This window comes from Pseudomyrmex gracilis, unplaced genomic scaffold (assembly GCF_002006095.1).
Source record: "Pseudomyrmex gracilis isolate BER0280 unplaced genomic scaffold, ASM200609v1 scaffold_106, whole genome shotgun sequence".
NCBI classification, from domain to species: domain Eukaryota; kingdom Metazoa; phylum Arthropoda; class Insecta; order Hymenoptera; family Formicidae; genus Pseudomyrmex; species Pseudomyrmex gracilis.
Window position 1 is genome coordinate 47726 of NW_018020690.1, and position 24792 is coordinate 72517.

General features: G+C 35.1%; 2 protein-coding genes across 5 annotated transcripts; both read left to right on the forward strand.

The window, feature by feature from the left end:
- The first annotated feature begins 5989 nt into the window (after window positions 1-5989).
- On the forward strand, window positions 5990-20387 carry LOC109856075 (acyl-CoA Delta(11) desaturase-like). Of its 3 annotated transcripts, none has more exons than XM_020430940.1 (7): window positions 5990-6237; window positions 6396-6787; window positions 15583-16137; window positions 18335-18465; window positions 18799-19004; window positions 19139-19324; window positions 19465-20387. In XM_020430940.1, exons 3-7 carry the CDS (start codon window positions 15846-15848, stop codon window positions 19778-19780), a joined length of 1131 nt encoding a protein of 376 aa, XP_020286529.1. In that variant the 5' UTR covers window positions 5990-6237; window positions 6396-6787; window positions 15583-15845; the 3' UTR covers window positions 19781-20387. The 3 variants fall into 3 exon arrangements, with proteins under 3 accessions (XP_020286529.1, XP_020286530.1, XP_020286531.1); XM_020430941.1 differs by having other exon boundaries at window positions 6486-6787; XM_020430942.1 differs by lacking the exons at window positions 5990-6237; window positions 6396-6787 and adding an exon at window positions 13265-13283.
- A 1565-nt stretch (window positions 20388-21952) lies between these two features.
- Window positions 21953-24699, forward strand: LOC109856066 (acyl-CoA Delta(11) desaturase-like). Of its 2 annotated transcripts, none has more exons than XM_020430925.1 (7): window positions 21953-22038; window positions 22152-22281; window positions 22357-22568; window positions 22720-22850; window positions 23358-23566; window positions 23762-23947; window positions 24119-24699. In XM_020430925.1, exons 3-7 carry the CDS (start codon window positions 22391-22393, stop codon window positions 24426-24428), a joined length of 1014 nt encoding a protein of 337 aa, XP_020286514.1. In that variant the 5' UTR covers window positions 21953-22038; window positions 22152-22281; window positions 22357-22390; the 3' UTR covers window positions 24429-24699. The 2 variants fall into 2 exon arrangements, with proteins under 2 accessions (XP_020286514.1, XP_020286516.1); XM_020430927.1 differs by having other exon boundaries at window positions 21973-22038; window positions 22212-22281.
- Window positions 24700-24792: the final 93 nt, after the last annotated feature.

A 24792-nucleotide genomic window follows, 5' to 3' on the forward strand; every position in this document is an offset into this window, starting at 1 on the left:
GCTGCGGTCTTCTTCGCCGAAGAAGGCGGATTAGACCGTTGTTTTGTCGGCGGAAAAATGTTGGGAATTCGAAAGTGAAGTTTTTTTTATTTCGCGTTTCAAGTGTTATTTTCGACGAACGAGATTGTCTTCGATTTTGCGACAGATTCCTTCGTCTTGTTTCAACTTGCTTAATTACGGGTTTGCAGTATTTCACGAAGATGAATGTTCAACTGACAGATTTCTCTCGCGGAGTGTACGATTAAACTCGAAACACACAAAATTTACAACTCACTAACCCGCTTTGATATTTTATGGAAGAATTTGTTCTTATTTTATCGCTGCCTTGGAAATCTTTCAAATGTATGTATCAATCGATCTTGTTCGACAGAACTTGGACATTTTTAGTAAGCGCTTATTGTTTGTCGTCTGTGATTATATTTCTGTAGTAAGAACAACTGCAAAAATATAAATAAAATGTTAATCACGAAGTGAATCAGAAACGGGTAATTGCTGTGAAACGCGAATACCAATTAGAATAACATTTAATCGACGTCAATTTATAAAAAACAAATGTTCGGAAAAAAGTTCTTGGTAGTAATTATACATTATTTATATGTAGTCTTTAATCAGATATCAAGGTTACTCATATAGGCAGGACGTTTTTCTTAGATAAAAATCACATCCACTCACACACATATAATAATAATAATATGATAGATGTGATTTTTATCTAAGAAAAACGTCCAGCCTATATGAGTAAGTTTGATATCTGTGATTAAAGACTACATATAAATAATTTATAATTACTATTCTTTTCTCTCTCTCTCGCAAGAGAGTTTTAAGCAGTCGAATTTGTAAATGCCTATATGAATAAGTTTGATATCTGATTAAAGACCACATATAAATAATTTATAATTACTATCAAGAATTTTTTTCCAAACATTTGGTTTTTATAAATTGACGTCGATTACATGTTATATATAATCAAAACATTCTGGTTCTAATTATTTTTGTGTAAAATTTGTTACAAATACAATACCCGTAAAAGAAGTGGCTCATATTTTTGCCGAGTGTTACTTATTACTTCGTTTGATTCAGCACTTTGAGTCCGAGGATGTTCGCCGTATTTCAGATCACAATTTTATATGTATTAAACATATATTTTTAAAAACAGATATGGAGATAGTATAATAAAAAATATTGAAATTATTATTTTTTCTTTTTACTGCAACAGAAATACTAGAATAAAAAACGCGATTTGTTCGAAAAATAAGTGTAACAACACGTTCATAAGTGTGTCGTATATAATTAAAAGCAAGTAATTATACCAATTATCTTACTTGCATCATGCGTATTCGTTTTCTTTTTTAAGAAATAAATTTATACAAACAAAACCTAAAAAAAAACTTTTACGAAAAAAAAATCCTCGCAGAAATCGTGTTCGATTTTTTTTTTTTCTATCGTTGATATTTGAATTTCGCAAAACAACTACTTGCATGACTTGTATGTGAGACGATTACATATTTTAAAAACAAAAGGCAAACACATCGAGGGAGATCGTTGTGTTTGTCAGGTTTGTGACGAGAAAGAATTTGACGAGGCTTACTCGCGCGCACACATTCGTACACACGTACAAAATGTCAAACAAAGTGATAACAGAATTTCACGTCCCTTTGGCAAACATTTGTTGGCGCATAAATTGTCAGTCTCGTCAAGGCTGATTTTTTCATCTGGTGAAATCATTTTTAGAACAACATTAGAGAGAGCGTCGTGGTTTTTTTTAGTTTAAATCAATCGTGTTGTAATTAAACGTCTATATTATAACAATTAAAATCTACTCACTCGTTCTTTCAATATCTTTAATGTTAGTGCTTATCTCTGGAAAAAAGTCCTGGCTGGACAAAACTTCGATGTTTGTTATAAATAATTTACATATAATTTTACATATTTTATATATATACGATTGTGCGAGATGATCTTTTGTATATGATGTTTTATCATTACACACAATCAGACGTAAAATTTGTCTATAAAGATTTTTTTCCAAACATATTACAAACAAGTTACATAATAATGTGTCTAACAATAAAACAGATATCAGTTATGCAATGTTGGCAAATGATCAGTGTGTATGATACAATAAAAAACCACTTTGTATGATACAGTAAAAAACGACACGTAACACGGAAATAAGATAAAATATATTTAAATGATCAGGCACGTAAAGTGATAAAAACTAATAAGCGATTGATGCATAATGTATACATTAATGTATCATATTTTTAAGCGTAATATTTGCACATTGCGTTCTCAGACACACATGCACGTTTGTGTAATTTTTAAGATGTTAATTGTACAACAAAGATTTCTGATACGTTGAATTCTTTTAATTCCGGTAGAATCGTCGAGCAATACGATGCCACAACACCGAAAACTCATTTACAAATTCGATTCCTTAAAACTCTCTTGCGAGAGAGAGAAAAGAACATTTTCGGACGCAAATTGTGCGAATCCAGAATGCAGCGGCACACACGACAAAAACAGAAACAAATACAAGACGTTTCAATATAAATAACGGACGAAGATTGCGCATCGTCATGCGTTTTCTTTAACGAACAGCCTAACGCAGGTCTCTCTCCGAACGATATATCGAACGATGTTTCTTTTTGCACGCGAGTTTTCATCGTCGTGATAATTGTCGTGACAGAGAAAGCGAGGAGAGAATGAAATAAGATCGTTTCATTTTCGGAAGACGCGCAGTTATCACGAGACTCGCCGCTAGCGATTGAACTTGCTCCTCTTTCGTTCGTTAATCGTCGTTATATTTCTCTTTCGAGAAGTAACGTCACAAAGTAGTTCATGCCGAGATGAAGAAATTTTCTTATAAGAAATTAACGCTAATTTTATAAAGACAGAGGGAAAGAAATTAAAAACCAGAAGAAGGTGCAAATTTTTTACGTGTGCAACTAAATTAATTTAATAAAATTAATATCTTTTATCAACGTCATTGATTAAATTCAATCGATTAAATTCGATAGCAGAGATTTGCAAATGAGAATTTTGCATTCAATCGAATTAGTCACTATACATTGCAAGTGTGTGCGTGAATCAAATCGAACGAGCAGGTGTTTGTCGCGCGTGTGTGCATGCCGATTTCGACGAATAAAAACGATCGCGACAACGAGAAAACAAAAGGATGCGGCCGATGAAATTCCAGCTGCGGACAGTTGCGGCTGGTCGATGCACCTTCTCGCGCCTCGGGCAAAGGATCGCGCGCCACCCCCGATGGGGTCGCATGAGACCTGCACCCTGGCGCGTTCTCTCGATCATCATCGCACCACGCCGATCTCTCTCTCAATATGTCGCAATTAACGCGTACGCGTGAGCTGATCGCGAACGTGTTCCAAGGCGCGCCTGTTTACGATAAATATAAGGTTCGAAAATAGCAAAGATGTACTGTACACGGGATAGCGCCGGCTGGTCCGATTGATCCGCGGCGCCACTACTGCCGTGCCCAAGGTCCACGGCGAAGGAGAGTACTCGCTTTCTTCTCTGTCGATAAGCGACACACTTCGGAAAAAAAATTTAAAACAAAATAAATTGAACAAATTGATATTTTTTTTCGAAACGTAAAAAAACATTTATATTTGAATTCATTTTAATGGCCTCTTATTTCCAACATTTTGTTTCTCTTTATCATTTGTTAACAATATCGCATTATTAAACTATACTGAATTGACAAAAACATTTTTGTGGAGTAAAATGAAAAGCAATTCGTGAGCAACTTAATCTATACAATGATGTGCTTTATAATGAGTTTTCATGTTTGGCAATCTGGGTTATTACTCTCTCAATCTTACGTTACTAAATAATAATCTTATTGTAAAAATAGTTGCGAGTGCATGATGCGAGATAATAAAAAATTTCACGAACAACTTACTTTGAAGCGCACAGTCAAATGTTGGAGACGGAAATAAGAGGCAGGAGATTTATACAAGTACCTCCTCCAAGATATTGCTTATCGGTATGAGCTTAACCTTGTGAAAACACTTCAGTAAATTGAAATACGAAGTGTAAAGTAATTTTAAATCGTTAACAAAAAAAAAAAACTTTAACCTTTTGACAAACAAGATCCTCTCTAGCACTTTTTACAATAAGATTATTTAGTAACATTAGATTGAATAATAATCCAGATTGCCAAACATGAAAACTCAATATAAAGCACATCATTGTATAGATTAAATTGCTCACGAATTGCTTTTCATTTTACGCCACGAAAATGTTTTTGTATTCAATTCAGTATAGTTTAATAATGCGACATCGTTAACAAATGATAAAGAGAAACACTTGCGTTTTATATAATCAGTACGTTCTTGTCAGCAACAGTTTTCAAAATATAATAAGAACAAGTTCTCAACAATTTATCGGCAATAAACTTAAATTAAATTTTTATCAATTTATGAATGGAAATCATTGTTCACATATTATTGACTCAATTGCCATAAACATTAGTTACAACAATTGTTCCACAGATGTTTGACAATAGAACTCAGCACATTGAGTCAATAATATGTGAACAATGATTTCCATTTATAAATTGATGAAAATTTAATTTAAGTTTATTGTTGATAAATTGTTGAGAACTTGTTCTTATCATATTTTGAAAACTGTTGCTGGCAAGAACGTACTGATTATATAAAACACAAGTGTTTCTCTTTATCATTTGTTAACGATATTACATTATTTATACGTTGATAGAGAGATGTAAATAATGAATGTAGAAAAATGATATTTTTTTTAAAGTAAATTTAATATATTTTAAATTATGATACATTTTTTTCATATAAGTCACTAGAGCCTCTGCAAATATTTATTTTGATATTTCTGTGTAATTCAATTTAATAAGATGTTAAAATGTCGTTCATAAGGTGTTCATTCTTTCAAATGTTAATTGCGTTCAATAAAATTCTGATATGTAATGTCTGAGTTGTAATAATACAGTTCACTCGGTGCAGCGAGGTATAAACAATTGCATACTGGCAGGCAAAGCTAGAGAGGTTCACTATATGTATATACGCGCGTATATTATTATTATTATAATTGTGTTTAACGTATTCGATTTTAGAGAACACATTTAACATAGTTTTTTCAACTTATAATTTTTAGTATTTATAAAATAACAATTTTTTTCTTCTCACGAAAGACGTAAAATTTCACATTCCTGTACTCTTTGGGCGTGAAAATAGAACGTAGTTACGACGCGTCATGCAATTTTCTCTTCAAAAGCCGGTCACGCTCAGTGCATGCCAAATTGTCGCATTGTGAAACGCGAACAAACAATAACGCGACACACACGCGCAATTATCCGAACCTTTGCAAGGCTGATATCGATCGCGAGACTGTCATTTTTTTTTTTTTTACATGTCGATATGAGGCGTATCAATAAATAGATGGATCAATTTTCCCTTCAATTGAATACATGTGTAGACTCATTACTCCGACGAGGTCTCGCATAGCTGGATTCCTTCGCATGATTCGATATTCGAGCATACGTGCACGTGATCTACGTGGGATACAATCATATCGCGCTTGCGATACATGCGACACAGTTTTTATTAATAGATATAATTTTTCTGATATAATTGAAGTGAAAAGAATTTTTATTAAAAAAATTTTTATTACATCTGTTTTTATTGTTTCTCAGCGTCAAAAATTATTTTTTTTATCGTTGAAATAAAAAATCACATTTTTCTTATTCTTTTGTTTCGAATCCATTTAAATTCACATTTAAATACATTATCTTATCATTATAAATATCATTTAAATAATCCTTGAAATTATCGTTTTACACATACGCAACATATATTCTCATTAGTCCGAGTAAAATCTTCCGGCCTTATTATATGGACCTTCGTAGCGCCATCTACGATGATAGAAATCCAGCTGTGCGATGTGATGACGGTTCGTAAGTAACGGGGGAGTCTGACGCCACATGAAAGCCGGCGCGTCGCGACGACGCTCAGTTTGCATTTGCGCGCGCGTCCTGTCGGCAGGCCGATTGCCAAATTTTCCTTAGAAATTTCTATTGTGAAACTTCCGGTTTCACGATAGAATAAAACCTGTTGAACGAAAAAGAAAGAAAGAGAGAGAGAGAGAGAGAGAGAGAGAGAGAAGAGACAGTGCGGGGTTTGCTCCGACTTGAAAACGTGCGTCGCGACGCGTGCGAAAGAGCCGACGATAATTTCGAAATCGCGCGTAATTGATTGAATATTGACTAATATTGATTAATCAATATTGATTTAATCAATATTGATTAATATTGATTAAACACACTCACACGCATATACGCTCTAACACAAAACGTTAGACGAGGTCGGGATTACATTATTAATCACAAAGACTATTTGTTTTAGCGGCCGGACGATTCTTCGGAAGGAAGAAAAATTCAAAACCTTTTTTTTTTTTTACATTTAAATCAACCGGCTGATCGATGTGCGGGACAGACCGCTGATAAGAGCGTCACTACTTTTGAGATAGAAAAGACACGTTTTCTACGCGTGAAGCTGTTACATACACACACACACGAATAAATTCGGCGAATTCGATTTATCTCTTGATCGCTTTCTCTTTCTGGAATTTCGCGCACGTGTTTATCGTGGCTTTGCGGTGGGGCGAGAGCAACTCGATATCTCGGGACTTTTATCGCCGAGCGTGTACGAGAGAAACCGCACACATCGCGATATTCTGTTGAATCATCGGCGACTGCGAGGAGAAGACCGGGTGCCGCATTATATTTCGCCGACGTGTGAGTACATTTATTTTCTAAAATTCGGAGTTTAAAGTTAGATAAGGTTATAGTTGAAAAAGATCGGACGTCATCGCGTTCGAGAAATCGATCGATCGATGACGAGTGTAATGAAGCGTTTATGTAATAATTGAGAGAGAGAGAGAGACGCGCATATATTTCTGATTTAATCTGAAACGTTCGGATGAACGATCAAGAATGCGAGATCACGATCGCGCGAGAGATCGAGCGTCAATTAGATTCATTTTGATTTGCATTGCATTTCGCCGTGTGTAACCCACTTTCGACGCGACGGAGAACGTCGGCATGCGTGTTTTTAACGATTGCCGGTCTCGTCCGGCAATTATCGATGACCGCGTGAGGCTGTCGTGGCGCGATTGACGGTCGCGTTAACGACAATACCTAATAATCCACTGGAAGTGAACTCGGCGCAAACAAGACGAGCAATTATGCCGCTCTACGTGTACAACTTGGGTCGTCATGAATGACATAACAAGTAAACACACGTCGAGTATTTACTTGTGCGAGTCATTTCTTGCTTCGTAATACCAGTTTAATTTCAGATATTTACCGTCTCTTTTTTTTCTCCTCTCTTTCTCTCTCTTTTTTTTGTCTCAGTCTCTTTCCTACAACTATAATTATTCGAATAGAAATTAGATTATTCAATTAATAATTTCAACTTGTTCATTTTACTACGATCATTTAATTAGATTGAAATAATTGCTGTAATTAATTAATTAAAATTAATTAAGTCAAGCATTTGCGAGCAATTCCTATACTCCTTTCTGTCCTTTCTCTGTCCACTCGGTTCTACAAAGTGTAGAACCGAACCTCAGTTTACTTTTTAACAAGTGTTCACGAGCGGCATAGTATCCAATAAACGTCAACGTCTGAATGATTGATATATCGGTTTTGTTTTTTTTGTAATTTATCTTCCGTCAGATGTCATCAAACTTGATTAATTACGTGTAATACTCTTTATTTGTCCCTGGTGTGCTACGTTTGGTCTCAAATAGGCAGAATTATTATTCAATAATGAGTCCGAACTAACATTGTTGATTACAAAAGAGAAAATTTTCTCTTCTTATCTTTGTTTTTTTTTTTTTTTTTTAGTTTTGCGCCAAAGAAAAAATTTTTCTGAAAAACATATGGCCACCATAAACAAGGGACGTAAATAATTTTTTTATATTCTATAGGAGTTTTGTTTTCAACACCGTCTCTCTGTCGCGTTTTAGCAAATCAGTTTTTGCCGGACGTGAAAAAGCGTCACCGTTCCCACGTGCTTGTCGCACGCAATCACCTGCGTATTTCTTCACCGTTATGTCCGCCTTACGTACACTAAGCACAGATCTCAGGTACACGCGTCTGAAGGCGAGCGTGTATTTTTCTATTTAATGTGTCTCGTGACCTCGAAGTCGCCCCATTCGCGACTTCTATTATTATAATCTTTAAGATCATCGGTCGATTCTCTTTTTAATGTTGTTTCCAAGTAACGTTACTCATTTTTAATATCGATGTTTTTATATTTCGTCCGTACGGCGATAACTGTAGACAGTTAACGCCGAAGAAAATTTTTTTTATTCCCTCTCTTACAGTAAAATAAAATAAGAAAATATTAAATAATGTTATTTTATTTTAATTTTTTAATTTCAAAACAATATTGTGTGTGTGTGTACGAAATACTATAGTAACTGTCTATTAGATAATTTAATGTTGGGGCTTTCTCTCTCTCTCTCTCTCTCTCTCTCTCTCTCTCTCTCTCTTTCTCTCTGTCAAAGACGACTCCGAAATTTGACGTGCGTACGTCACATTAAACAAATAGCAGAAGGTTCACGCGAGTTCAAATGCAAATTTGTCGATAAATTTTGTGCATATTTCACAAGCTGGAATTCTCAAAGAAAGCGAAAAGAGCACAAGGGATCTCTTGTCCTCTCCTCCTTACTAGTTCTGACAACCTCATTAGCAAAAAATAAGATATCGATCAATTTCGTCGATACACACACGTTTCTCCGTCGTTCGCATTCGTAAGTCGACTTCAAGGCGAATTTTTTTAACCTCCACGACGGACGCTCTCGCTCGTTATCGCGTGTACACATGTCTCTCGTGTAACATACACACACACACACACACACACACACACGCACACATAATGCTGGGCGTGGATTCGAATACCAGATTCATCGCATGAACGTGCAACTTCATTCTGAATTTACTGATTACGCATGTGATCGTTAACCCCGCCGTTCCCGTTGCAGATGCACATTTTCTTTGTTATTTAATGATATCCGGCCTATCGTATTCTCGTCGTCGTTTAATAATATCCGTCCCGACCCGAGTTCCTCCGCGGAAAACAAAAGCAACCGGTAATAAATAAATTGTCCTTCACACATCCTCGATTGTCGTTTGAAAGACGTTGTTTTAATTCGCTTGTTTTTTTTTTTTTTTAGAAACTTATCGCGAGATCAAATTTTTTTTTTTTACGCAACAAACAAAATCAAACGAGCACGTTTTTTTCTACCGAAAACGCGTTTCTTTTGTTACGTTTTTATTTATTTTTATTGGACGACACATAACGTTTCGAAATAATCGAAATCGCGACTTCGCGTAATCGGCTTCGCGTTCTCTCGAACGGCGTTAGCTGTGTTCTCATTTCAGTCTTCATATCTCACGTTGTTTTGTGCTCACGTCGGCGAAGATCGCTTAAGAAGTTCTCCGGCATCGAGAACTGACGGGATGACAGAACGATTCGACCGTGAACCATGAATTCCGATTGAACGTACACGTTATATAAACCGGGGGCAGATGAAACAACACACCGAGCAGCAGATGTATTGGGTCGTCTCGCAATTTGTATATAATGTAGATATAGAACGAACAAATTCTCTCTTCGAAGATCGTCAAGACGTTCGTCGGCGTTCGTCTTTTGCGCGACAAATGCCTTTCCTCGGCTTTATTGATCGGCAACGCTATTATACACACACCTACCCCGTCTTATCGCACTTTGTCATGAAAATAATGATGCAAATGCATTTAATCATGTCATCGTGTTAAAACGCACAATTTGCTCAGATTAATGAAATCGCTCTCTTTCTTTTTCTCTCTCTCAATCTCTCTCTCTCTTGCACATATCTAACAACAAATAAAAAAAAACAAACGCTAGAATGTCTACGCGTCGTTGTATTCAGATACTACTATCTCGCGGACGTACTTCTTTCTTTTCTGGAAAAAATAAAAAAAAATGGAGATGACCTTTGCTCCGACATTTCGTAATTTTTATTGAACTCGCGCGATTACGGAGACAAGTAACTTTCGCGGCCTTTATTGTTCGTCTTTTTTCGTACAATAATCTTTTGCGGGTTGAATTCTTCTGTAATGTAAAATCTCGAGCGTGCTGCAAATTGACCCGAACGAATCCGATCAATTGGCGTTTGCTGCTCCCGTCGGGGTTTGATCATCGATACGCGTCGCAGTTTTATAGTTAGGCGTTTCGATTTGAACAATCGTTCAACTTATCTCGGAGATTCGAAACGATTGAGATAATGTGTGTGTTACAAATATATTTGTACAAATATAAACAAAAGTTCATTCCTCCCGGATTGTTTTATTTTCTCACAATCGAATAATCTCTAACTACATCGAATACTCACATTGCGACGTCGCTATTTATATCGTTTAATTAAACATGTGTGCTTCTGTACATTTAAAAGTCGTAATCTAATCGTATGAAATGTGAGACATAACAATTTAAACGAAGGATGAATCATGTGTCAAAAGAGAGATCAATCGTCACACAGATTTGCGTTAAAAATATAATCATTTTTTTCTTTTTTTCGCGATATCTTTTTTTTTTTTTTTTTTTTTTTTTGAAAGTAATATTGCTGGCTGTCAGAGATTATATTTCTACACACAGAATAGAACGGAAATTCCAATCTTGGATATTGCCGCTCGTTTATTAGATATCACATGGAACTGTGGATTAGGGTGACTCTTATCTACTCTTGGTGAACATTTTTTTTTTTTAATTTTTTTTTATTATTTTTCGCGACATCCTCTAGAACGGTTTCAATTGATAAACAGATAATCTGTGAAAAAGTAGACGGATAAGAAGAAAAAAGAGATTAAACATTGAAAAAATTATAAAATTGAAAATTAATCAAATAATTAATAACGTTATCATTTTCCATGAAATTTGAAATATAATAGAAAAAGCTACGTAACGTTTTATTATTCCTAGAATTCAAACACAACGCATTTTACATGTAAGAAGATGAAACTTTCCGCGAAACCAATCCTTTCTCAAGCGCGTAAATACGCGCTATTCTCCATTTTATCGCTTCCATTTTATCGCTTCAATTCTGATGTTAATCACTATCACATCGGGGAGGCTGATCAGAATTGATCGCGAGACACGTCGTAGTCCGGCGCAATTATTTTCAATTAATTCCCATTGCCCGAGGCGTTCGTAATCTCATTGCAAGCGCAGCGCACTAAATTAATTTCCACCGTGCGAAATTGAGCGTGAAAATTATGCAGCATTTCCCGTTGCCATAAAAATGGGAACGGGATACGCAAGAATGTAAATTATTTTCTCTGAATGGGAGTCGAAAAATCAAACAAACGATTTCCACGGTTAATTAGTCGCGCGCGCTAAGCGTCTCAAAGCGAGAACTCTTCTATCCGGTTTGTATGATCAAAAAAAAAAAAAAAAAAAAAAAAAAAAAAAAAAAAAAAAAAAAAAAAAAAAAAAAAAAAACTAATTTGTTATTACTACACGCGTTACTACTCGTCGCATATAGGCAGCTTTAGTGAAACATCGGGAAATACCTCTGAAAGATGAAAACGATCGCGAGAAAAAAAAAAGACAACACGTGCCGAAGATAAATTTATCGACGACACGCCCTGGGGTACGTAATCGTCGCGGCGCGGCGATTTCCAGCAAAAACTCGTTGCGTCAAGAATTAACCTACATTATTGCAGTTCCTCAACAGAAAAGAACTCACGCCTACTGTTGCGATGTTGAACTTCTGCGCTGTATTTATAGCTCATTCGGTTACAAAAATACATACGTCTCTTCTTCGAGGAAAAAGAGATCGGAGGACCGGTCGGAAGTGTGACGCTCTCTCGCTTCACATCGTTACACGCGCGTGTGTATGTGTTATTCGATAATCGTTGAGTTATAATTCAAAGGAGATATTTCTGTATATTTTTTTTGTGTCTAACGATCTCTCAGAGAGCTTGAAAATAACAACTTAATTAGACTTTGAAATATCTTCCAAAGAAAAAAAAAAGAGCACACACTAGATAGCGTCGTGATATTACGTATGAGTCGCGGCGAGATACACAGAATGAGTCACGTCCATTACGATACCGTTTAATTCGCGAAATGATTCACTGCGCGCGATCAATTCATTTACAAAACGGAGAGGGTCGATGCGCATTCGATCACCTTCTGACTATTGAGAATTATTTCCTTATCGTTGTCCGATAAGATGTTTGAGCGCGCGCGCTCTCACACACACGCACAGTTGTTTGAAATCACTGCGTACACTATCTCGAGTGAGAATTTTGCGATAAAGAAATCCACAGAATCGATATCAGAAAGTCTCTCACCGATAAGACACGGGATAAAAAAGCTAGAAAAAGAATTGAAAGATTTCGATTTTTTGATAAGTTAAATTAATCGGCAGTAATTTTATCGACAATTCTTACGCTCGCATCTCTTATTACAGATTTCACGCAAATTTGCAATAAGGGAGACGGAGAGAGAGGGAGAGAGAGAGAGAGAGCTAGTAAGAAATTAAAAACAAAAAGAAACAAAAAAAAACGGAACTTTATTCGTTAACATCGAAAGAAGAGGTGCGCTGTTGTTATTTCTTACGAAGAATAGTCGTAACACTCCTGAAAATAAGAAAACGCTCGCGAAGTGAGAGAAGATTCTCGAGCGACTTCTATCTTCATTGATGAAGGAGTCTCAAATCCATCCCCTATACTTAGGATTCGCGGCGCCACTAACGGCCCGTCTCTTCTTTTTATTTCCGACCCGATGTAACGGGTGTGCGCGAATGAAACGCGATATAATTCTCACACAGTGATTAAAATTAATCGATTTTAACGATTTCAAGAAACGATCATTTTATGTATTTGTTGCAAATTTTAGCTGCGTGTATAAATAGAGCCTCCTTTCGCGGAGAAATTGGATGAAAACGCGACTTGAAACGACATATGTCCGGTGGAATATATCAATTGAAAACTAATAATTGTAACAAAAAGCGGTCAGCTCGTGTAAAACGATGAGTTGTATTTATACGTCAGAACAACATACATGTTTGTCAAAGATGGAAAACGCGATATGTTCGAAAGCCGGCGTGTGTGCGCGAGAACAGAGGCAATATTGATCGCAATATAACCACGTTCGTTCGCAATTGTCGAGCAGCAATATCGCATGATTCGTCGTGGCGCTGAATCCCGCGGATCAATTTTCGCAATTAAATAACGAGTCAGTTAACCTCTCGTATATATATATATATATATATATGTGTGTGCGTGTATGTGTATGTGTACGCGTGTGTATAATAATAGACGTCTGCTGTGTGCTGTATTTGAATTTCAGTTATTTTTTCTATCAAACAACTGCGCGGTCTCATTTGCGTAAAAAACAAATTGTTTCGTCAACACAAAAATATCTATTAAATTTTTAATCAAAGTAATTTTGAAGCGCGTTATTTATTTATTGTTTTTTTTTTTTTTTAAGATTACACGACGTATAATCTACAAAAATGAATCGTGATTGTTGTAATATAGCGCGTTACATATTTCTATATACGTTCGTTATCTATATCTGTTCAAGATTTTGCGCGACCACAAGAGAGAGAGGTCGCAGATTATTTCGTCATCCGAAACGTCACGCCGAAGTAGAGGAAAATAAAACACGAGCGTAAAACAGGCAGATGTTACGTAATAAAAGGATCTCGAAGATGAATATGTCGTAATTTTATACTCTCGGAGCAAAGGAACATGGCATCAATGTGAAACCCACGCGGGTTTTTTTTACAAGTTGCATGAGATCACCGAACGTGCGCGTGTAATGCCTTAATAAATAATTATTATAAAATTTCACGTAACCTTCCTTCCTCCTTAATTCCAGAGATCATTGCTTAAATTTTGTATATAGGAGGCAGTATCTGACCTCCGATATAAAAAATATATCGCAATTAAGAAAAAACGCGGCAGCTTATCTTGTTTTTTTTTTTTTTTTTAGTTTTTAAAAATTCAGTTGGTTAAATATAAAAGATAAACGACACATCGATTTGCGATAGCTCTCGTACCAGGAGAAGGTATGTCGTAGATTAAAAGGTTAAGAGATAATTGAAACATTTGCCTAATGAAACACGAGCCGGCTTCGAGTCGGAACTTCATTCTGGAATATTCCGTTCCTTATTATACCGTCTTTTAACGTCACGGAGAACGGAAGAGTGAGAGTGTTAATTAAGATGTCAAGATGGTTTCTCTATTATACGCGTATTGTGAATCGATCTTTAGATTCTGAAAGAAATCGAAAGTTTTGCCAAATTGAATCACAAGACGCTCAGATAATTTCGCCCAGATAACGTATTTTCTCGCAAACGTTTGTAGTCTTTGCTCGAAGAAGAACGAACACGACGATACAATCGACTCAATTATTCACTTCGCGCGTAAATTAAAAGTAAAAATTGGAAAGTGTGAATTTAATTTTGAGTTTACATATGTAATTTTAACATTTGAGTTACATATGTAATTGTATTTATTATGTAAAATTATAATTACGTAAAAAAAAGAAATTAATATTTTAATTACTTAATTCGTAATTATGTAACATGTATATAAAAACACGCACATATCAGTGTGTTTATTAAAGTTTACCGTTTGTGCCTTGCAAACAATTTTCTTCGCCTTAGTAAACAGCAAAAAGCATAAATATCTTGTATATTTGCGACAACTGCCAATGCATATATAGATAGTGACGTGGTTTGCTCGTAAACTGTGCGCAATAATATTTCTTAACGTTTCGAACCGAGGATACCTGCAGATCTCGCACCTAACGTGGTTTAACGAGGAAAAATGTTTTATGCTTGGTTGATTCACTTGCCGAGAAACGTGGCATGTTAATGAAGCGCATGACCGTGTCACACTTCATATAAATTCGCAGGATTTCGCATCGCGACGTCGAGCGAGAAAAGTTCGCACCGTCACGCAGTTGCGATTATCGGAAATAAAAATCTTGAAAAAAAAACACAGGTGTTTATTTACTTGTAACTTCAAAAATAGAACGCCAGGTGTTACTACGAATTGAAAATAATCTAATCTCGATGCATAATCCGATAATTAGAAAAATCGATTGCTCTCCAAATCCCACATTTTAATCGAGCGATATATTTATATACAAATTGTATAGCGAAAAATTATTTAAAAAAGAGAGAGAGAGAGAGAGTCGAAGCACAATTTCAAAATTCACGACGTTATAATAATTATTTTGAGAAATAATCTTATCGCGACGTGATGCTTGATGACGCACATTATCAGCGCGCGATCAATATATATAATGTCCTAAAATATATTCTTAGATAGTCATCTTGTTTTTTTTTATATTGTGAAGAATTTTTTTGTGCAAAAATTTCCAAAATTACAAATATGTTGCGGTATTAACACAAACAAATATTTCTTGATAAAGTTGCAAAATTGTTTTGCCGCTTAAATCAAACGTTGCTAAAAAACAATTTTAAATTATTTCTTAACGCGTTCCACTTTGATTCTTTCAGATCTCTCATCGAGGGCCAATTTGAAATTTCGATCGAGGCCCGCTTCGTATCGGGCGTCGCGCGGCATCGTGATCGATAAATCGTGTCACGCGCGTTGACCAAACTGGAGAAAGCCACTTGAGATGCAGAGCGACAGTTAAGTCGATCCGCTTGCCGAAAGATCGACGAAACGGTCCCGTTGCCGGCAGATGGTACCTAGGTGGTTTTAAAAGATTTACGCGAGCTCTGCGAAGCTACGGGAGACACGCGTCCTTGTGTCGAGGATGTCGCCGTACGAGGAGAAGATATCGCCGACGTCGTGCACTACGTTGAACAGAATGAACGACGCAAAATCGGCGACGAAGAAGAGGACCGCAAGCGACGGATCGATGAAGATCGAAGATCAGGAATTGGTGAAACATTATGAGGACAATGAAGATTCGACTGAGGCCAAGATCGAATACGTACCGAGAATCAAATGGCCGGATCTCGCAGCGCAAATTTTTATACACGCCGGTTGCATTTATGGATTGTATTTGGTGTTCACGCAGGCGAAGTTGCTCACAACATTGTGGGGTAAGGTCAAAATCTCTTCTTCGAATTTTGAATCCATTTCGATCAATTATTTTAAATCGCTTCTTTCCAGACTCGATGATTTTAACGTTAAGAGCAAATAACTTTGCATCGTTGGCTTTTTTTTATAAAAACATATAATCTAGTTTTTTTCTTTTTTTTTTTTAATAATGTTTGCAACTTTTTTAATTTAATGTATCTGTTCATTATCTTTTTTTTTTTTTTTTTTAAAAAAGTATGCCGTTATACTTTTTTCCTTCATAAAGTATATTTCTGAAATAATTAGAGGTCTCTTATCATTTTTTGACGTTTAACTTACATAAAAAAATACAGCTTAGTAGAGAGAGATAAGAGGAAAAGAGAGATAAGAGAAGAAAAAATAAAATTACGTAATCTTGGCGCGAAAAAAGACGCTTAGACTGTTTGTAATCCAGTTGAGTCATCGATCGTATAGCGCTTTTAATTTCGCACGTCGATTCTGAGCATTATTCCGTATTACAAAACACTGCACGATGAGTAATTTTATCTCGCCTACCACACTGATATCCACAATTCGCGACATTGTTAGGTTATATAATAATAAAATTATTTTTAAATTTTTCTAAAATTTTAATTTGCGCGATGATTAAAAGCAAACATTCAAGAAAATAATGGAGCAATATATTTTCACAATCTTTCCAATATTTTCCAATTACGATACAACTCTATGAGCGCTTTTCTTTTCTTCTTAGATAATTGTTTTCAAAAACTAACAATCGACGGAAATGATTAATTGTCAATGATACGAGAAGCCAGGCCGTGCCAATATATATATATAATTTATTTTCCGCGGTACTTTGTTAAAGAACAATATTATCACCGCTGTGACGCACAGAAGAGTCTATGACGTACAAATGATAAGCCGCATTAATTTGTCTTTAAGTCGATTTTGCACCGCGCCGTTTAAAATACGCAATATATGCAAATACGTACAACGATACAGGAAACAAAACTTACTTATTAGACGAAAAAATATATTATTCGTAATAATACACTTGCTCTCTTCAACATTATATTCGCAACTATTCATCGTTGGTCGTGAGTAATTTTCCAAAAATAAACGAGTATTGATTATTTCATATTGATCTTCTCATATTGTTAGGATCTCTCGTAGAAATTATTTGTCAAGCATGAAACTAGCAATAAGAGTGTGTTTTCGAGTGAGTTATAAAAATCGTTGGAACTTGGCGACCGCAAACACACACGAGTATTATCTCACGTCATGCATATGCAATGACCAAGGCGACGTCGAAGGCTCGAAATAAATTTACATCACGCACGAAAGTCACATGCAAAAAGATTTCGTTTGTGTCGCGGAGTGTGAATCACGCACGTACACGGCCGTGGAAAATGAATGAAAACGCGAGGCAAACGACGCGAATGACTAAAGAAAGCTTTTACGAGAAAAGGTCGACAAACGAAAACGGGTTACGCAAACGCACGTGTTTGCGTACAATTGACGCTTAGAAGCCCGATATCGAACATGGTGGACTGTAAAACGGAAGAGTAAACCATGTACCGTACGATAGCGCGTCTCGTATTTCTGCGGCGAGAAACGTGCGTCGCCGCGCGTTCGGACAACACGTGTCATATCTTTCAGCGAAAAGATGCAAGCAGATTTAACAAAAAACTCCGCGCTGTATTTGTTAAAAAAAAAAACTAATCAAGAAACGAGAATTTCTCAAGAGTCCAACTTTGGATACATGTACAAAATTATTACGTAAAAATTAAAAAAAAATTATTACGTATAAATTTACGTATAAATTAATGTACACGTAGTCTAAAAAAATTTCGAATTGAATTCCGTTTGAATTTCTATATAATTATTTGCACGTGAAACAAAAATTATATTTTGCACATCGAGTTAAGTTTTAAGATTCTAATATCTCAATTAGTTTGACACTAAAAAAGCTTTTTATGAACATTCGTTTTTTTCTTGTTAAATTTAAGTTACTTAAAAAACTCTCACTCGCGCTATAATATAGTATGTGTGATTTGAATATTTTTTTTTTTTCTTTAAATTAAAAATCCCATAACGTATTTTCGTGGGATACGCGACAGAAGAAGAAATTGCGAAGTAAGCGCATTTGAATCATCCTGGGAATAACGCGCGTTCTCGGAAACATTATTTGGATGTTACATGTATTTTTTGTATTTGCAGTGTTTGTTACAATTTATACATCGGGCTTTGGCATTACCGCTGGCGTCCACCGACTATGGTCGCATAAAGCTTACAAAGCCAAATGGCCCCTGCGTCTGCTTCTAGTCTTCCTCTTCACGATAACAGGACAGGTACGTCTATAAATTTTACACGCAATAAGAAACATGCACATGTGAAATTCTCAGATAAAAAAAAGCAAATTATTCTTGCCGCAAACAAGAAAAACTCAGTCCCAGTCAGAAATACCTTGTCGAATCGACGTCGATTCGACGTCGATTATACTAGTCGATCTACGGTTGATCGACGTCGATTTCTGACTGGGGTGTATCGTATCTGCTCGAGATGAAAGACAGTGTCTTCAAATAATAAAAAATTCACAGAAAATATATAATAATTAAGGAGTGCGCACATTTTCTCGTCAGAGAAAAATCTTTTGACATGACATTCTTCTCGCGTGTACGCAGAGAGACGTGTACACATGGGCGTTGGACCACAGGGTGCATCACAAGTACTGCGAAACCGACGCGGACCCCCACGACGTCAGGAGAGGTTTCTTTTACGCTCACGTGGGGTGGCTGTTCATAACGCCTCATCCCGACGTCGTCGCCAAGCGTAACGCGATCGACATGAGCGATCTGGAAGCGGATCCCATAATTATGTGGCAGAAAAGGCAAGCGAGATTTAACACGGTGTTTTCACGTTGCGTAAAATTTCAGCAACAATCATCTTTGTATTATTCAGAAGATTTCTGTTTTCTCTGTTACACAGCACAAATTGAATTGTTTTTTTTTTGTTCCCCCATAGGTTGTACGTACCTCTGTTTGCGCTTCTGGCCATCGGACTGCCGGTGAGCATCCCGTGTTACATCTGGTCGGAGTCGCTGTGGGTCTCCTTCTGGGTGAACTTCAACCTCCGCTTTTGCGTGAATTTAAACATAGCCTTCTGCGTAAACAGCGTGTCGCACTTGTGGGGTCAGAAACCCTACGATAAGTACGTAATAACATAATAAAATCAGAAATGAAATTTAAAAAAAAAAGAGCCAGAGATCAGATTAGACGAAAGTTGTATCCTCAAAAATTCCTCACAAGTCTCATCGAATTCAAAACACAACACGATTTTATTTCACGTAGAAACATCTCGCCGGTGGAGAATGTCGCGGTGTCGGTCGCGGCGCTCGGCGAGGGATGGCACAATTATCACCACGTGTTCCCGTGGGATTACAAAACGAGCGAGCTGGGCGACTACTCGTTCAATCTCACCACCGGCTTCATCGATTTCTTCGCGCGGATCGGATGGGCCTATGATCGAAAGTACGTCACGTCGGCGATGGTACGTCGTCGAGCGATACGCAGCGGCGACGGGACGCACGTCTGGGGTTACGGGGACACCGACATCGTGAAAGAGGATCTGCAGGAGTTGGACACGATGGACGATCATGAATTATGAGACTGCGAGCTTACTCTTACAATTAGATAGACCGAGAAACGCGACGAGGAACAACGATTCCTTGTCCGCGTGTCGTACGCGGACCACATTCAAATCTCTCGTAGATAAATTAGAATAGAACGAACAAATACGGAAATTTGCGACTCCGGGAAGAAAGTATTTATGTTGTAACGTTCTGTATATAGAACGTCTTAATTGCAAAGTAAATTGAATGTGGTTGGAAATGCAATGATTTTTGATCGAAAGATATTATAAATAAACAGAGAGACTGTTCTTATAATAAAACAAAATCCATCATAACAATATTAAAATTTACATGTTTACAAAAAATGCGCATTCGTTACTTATTTCGTGAAATTCGTAATGTTAAATTGAAACAGTAAAAGAACTTTGAGTGTGTACGTTTTCTTCGTATTTCATTTATTATTTAAAACACAAGACATAACCGTTTTATTGGCATCGTCGTGAAGATATCCGTGGCAAGTTAAAGCTTGTACATACGTATAATCGCGAAAAGCCATTCGTTCGCAATAGAAGAGATTAGTGTGTTCAACTCTAATATATATATATATAATATTATACATAATACATAATATATATATATATACATATATATAATATATATTATATATTATATATTATATATTATATATATATTTGTTAAATTTGTAGTTTTGCATTGTAAACGTTTATATTTTATTGAAACACGATTGAGTGGATACAAAGATGACGTGTGAAAAAGCTGAGCGTCGTGTGTACTGTGTACGTAAGTACGACGATTGTTTTTCACATAATTTTCATGGAATTTTTTTTCAATAGCCGAGCAACAATTCAATCAAATATTTTTTAATTTTTACTACGCACATTAGAATGAGAGAATAAAATTCTATAAAACTATATGTATTTCTCACGTATAACGAACAAATGATAAATATAACAAAATATATTTTTCTATACTCTTAAGTTATACGCTTACTTTTGCACTTTGTATCTTCAAAGTGTCACGAGCAATTAGTTTGAAAAACAGGTTGCACTGATAGCACATTTACATGGTGCCTTTTATATATGATATTCTTCAAACAACAGTTCCTATTTTGTGTATATATAGATGAACATTATTTGTTATACGTACAGTAAGAACCTGTTAGATGAAAAACAATTTCGGTATCAAAGATTCTTTGGATAAAAGATGGTATTTTTTTCTAAATACATACATAGCTATGAAATTATTTTCCGCTCGAAAAAATGAATAAGATTAAAACACAATTATGAGAAGTCGGCAATTGTTTTGCAGCAAAATTGTCGAAACAAATGATCGATCGTAAAACCGCTTAAAAAAGTGAATATTTCTTTCTTCTCAACAGGAAAACCTACTGTACATACGTTCTCATCGTCATCTTCTATCTAAATACGTTACATAGAGATAGTTTTAATATTTTAAATAAATAAACCAGAACAAAGAACGTTATAAACATCTCTAAAGTTTGACACACATCATACCTAATAACGTCTTATAATCATTATGTATAAACATATACAATATATGCTTATGTAAAATTATCAAATACATGTCTTGTTGAATATCTATATGTATATACGCTCATGTGTGAATACACATGCTGTTTAAATCATTTCTAATTGTTTAAGAATCATTTGAGCCCAAGTTTTTACAACATGATTCCAAAATCAAATATAAATTCCGAAATGTTATTTGCAGAGTGCCTTGATATATATATATATATTATATTTTCTGATATATATATATATTTATCTATATACCTTTCTTTTGTAAGAATATAACACAATTAGAATGTGAAATTAACTTTTTAATTAACAAACCTAAAAATTTCTGATTTGTGCAAAATTAATATTATGCAGCTGAGACAGTTAATTGCACTGATATTTAAAAACATAAAGCAATAGAATTGAAAATTTATTTTTTTCCGATCTTTTCTTTCATCTTTTTTTCGGTTCACAAAACTTAATAAAAATATTTGTTACGACTTAGAACAAACATTTAAAAGCCATCACAACAAGTTTTCTTTTTCTAATGATTCAAGTTTTGTGCAACGAGTAAGGAAAGTATCGGCAATCTGAACATCAGGAAATGACGAAGAAATATTCTTTCTTCATCAATATTGAACAGGGTCGTAAGGTCGACCGCATATTTTTATTGTCGACGTATATTTTCGTTTAGTGTCTTTCCGACTTTTGAGAAGTGCGTTTCGTTTTGCGACAGTTCTTGAATCAAGTCACAGGTAAATTTGTTTTTTTTTTTTAAAAAAACATATTTTTTAATGTTTTATAATTACTTTTTTGTCCTCTGTTTTTACATTTCGTTAAATAAAATATATAATAATTTTACTTTTAGATTTTAATTATACGCATCCACACAGACATTAGACATCTAGTGAATGTCCGTTGATTCCAGGTGACGTCTAATGAGCAGAGCTAGAAAGGAAAGATTTGTACAGAATATTTCTTAATATTTACTACTACTGGTATGTTAAATTAATTTTTTACAAGAGAAACAATATTTATAAAAATATGTTTTTACTCTCTTTTTTCTCTTTTAGCGTAACAGAATCGTGTCAGCCGTTCAAGAATAACATGGAGAAGATCGAAGAGAATATCAGCGAAATCAAAAAAGAGAACAGCAGTAACAACAAAGCACCGGAGAGTAATCTTAATTGGGCTGCAATCCTGTTTTACCTGTATCTTCATGTGATCGGAATTGCCGGTTTTCATATTCTGCTCACAAAAGCGAAATGGATGACATTAATTTATTGTGAGTATCGCTAAAAGAGTTACTCTTCTCCTTGTATAAAAATTACGGTCAGATAAAGATATCAATCTAATTAATCTAATTAATCTAATTAAAATAAAATAAATATTAACAAGTGTATATTGATTCTTTATACAAACAATTTAAATTTCAGTTGTATTTCTTACCGCAACGTCATATATAGGATTAACAATTGGTGCACATCGTTATTACGCCCATCAAAGCTTTGCAGCTTCATGGCAATTCAGACTGTTCGTCTTTATCGCGCATACAATTGCCGGCGTGGTAAGAAAAATATCGAATTTACTAATAACGAATAAAACTGTGAAATATCGCGAACGAAAATAATTGCGTGATTATTCAAACGAGCTAAGAAATCATCATATCATAATTAAATAAAATATACTAAAAGTAAAATGTAAAACGAAGTTTGGACTTGAATAATTTTATTGATTTTTATTAGTTTTTGATAGGTTTAAATTTTTGCGTAAAAACAAATAGCACTGTCATCTTACGCAAGCAAGTGTGGGGGGACAGCCATGAGCGTGACACTTAGAAATAAACGATGATAAGTAGGTTACTTTGCATTCAATTAACGGTAAACAAAACCATGTTTTGCAATGTACAACGATTTTACAACAATAATGCAATTGCGGCATGACGTTTACACAATCGCATAGAACAAAAAATAACAAATATAATTTAAAAACAAATATACTAAACAATAAATATAATAAATATAATAAAAATATAAAACTAGCTGTATATATATATATAATATTTGTTTAAAAGGGGCCGATATACAATTGGGTGTTCTATCATCGAGTCCATCATCGATATCACAACACCGAGTACGATCCGTATAATCATAAGAAAGGGTTTTTGTACTCGCACGTGATTGGCAATATGTTTTTAGTGCCGAGTCACGTGAAAACCAAGTACGAAATCGACATAGACATGCGAGACGTCGATGAGGATGACTACGTTTGGATTCAAAAAAAGTATGTTCTATCTATGACTCATATATATAATATATTTATACATTATATATAATATTTATATATAATATAGAAAATGTTTGTATATTTTATTTTGTTTGTGTGCAAGAGTACGTTTTTGAACTTTTATTGCATTTTTGTCTGATAATATATCATTTTGTATAATAAACACCTTGTATAAAACATCTTGCATTGCAGGTTGTATTGGATTCTCTTTATTATTTTCGGACTTTTACTGCCAATCAACATACCGATTGAATTTTGGGATGAATCATTGCTAAATGCGTTTCTAATTATCGGTGCTGCACGACTCACAATAACGACCCATTTTGCGTGGTTATTAAACAGCGCGGTGTTGGTTTGGGGCTTGACAAAAGAAGACAGGTTTTACATTTTTTTTTTTTTTATTCTATCTCGCTCTTTTCTCTTCGAATTATCAAAGAGTTTGTTTCCTTATCATATTTTGATTTTTTACATGCAAAAATTTCTTTGAAATAATTCTTCTAATGTTCAAAATAATAAAAACCAAAAACTGAATCTGACATTATTTTTCAGATATCCGGTTAACGACAATTCAGTGTTCTTCATTTCAAAATCGTATTGGCTCAATTATCATTATTTGGTTTCTTGGGATTGGAAAACTGACGAACTGGGCTGTTACGAAAACGGTTTTGCCACGTTTTTCCTCAAGATATTCCGGGAACTCGGATTCGTCGATCAAATGAAGACCAACAGCAGCGAAGATGTGAGAAAGATTCTGTGGAAAATCACAAATAATGAGAAAACGATGAAAGAGGCTCTGGACGAGTTGAAGCAAATCGCTGAGGAAACCGCACACAGAGAGAGACTTGTGTTCCATCATTGAAAATTTTGTATTTGATGTATTTTCAAAAACGTATTAATAATATATTAAAAATATGTTTAAACATTAGTGAAAATTATTGTGAATATCGAAGAAACACATTTAGACGTACTCAAATATAAAGACGCTGTGTATAAAATGAAACTTAAAATAACATGTGATTACACACTACAAAAATTATGTAAGATTTTACAATCGCTCAGCTTATAAATCACATGGTCACTAAAAAAAACGCAATACACCAAATGGTCAATAATAAAACAAAAAAAAAAAACAGATTTATCGCATCTGACTGCAACAATAATTAACAATGTTATATCATCGCAAGGAATATCATGACCGATGTCTGATGATTCAAATCTCCAAA

Excerpts from the sequence above, each read along its gene's own strand:
- LOC109856075 (XM_020430940.1), top strand. The coding sequence starts at position 15,846 with ATGTCGCCGTACGAGGAGAAGATATCGCCGACGTCGTGCACTACGTTG. Across the intron at positions 19,005-19,138 it reads ATAATTATGTGGCAGAAAAG|GTTGTACGTACCTCTGTTTG; the intron begins GCAAGCGAGATT and ends GTTCCCCCATAG. Across the intron at positions 19,325-19,464 it reads GGTCAGAAACCCTACGATAA|AAACATCTCGCCGGTGGAGA; the intron begins GTACGTAATAAC and ends TATTTCACGTAG.
- LOC109856066 (XM_020430925.1), top strand. The coding sequence starts at position 22,391 with ATGGAGAAGATCGAAGAGAATATCAGCGAAATCAAAAAAGAGAACAGC. Across the intron at positions 22,851-23,357 it reads CGCATACAATTGCCGGCGTG|GGGCCGATATACAATTGGGT; the intron begins GTAAGAAAAATA and ends TTTGTTTAAAAG. Across the intron at positions 23,567-23,761 it reads TACGTTTGGATTCAAAAAAA|GTTGTATTGGATTCTCTTTA; the intron begins GTATGTTCTATC and ends CTTGCATTGCAG.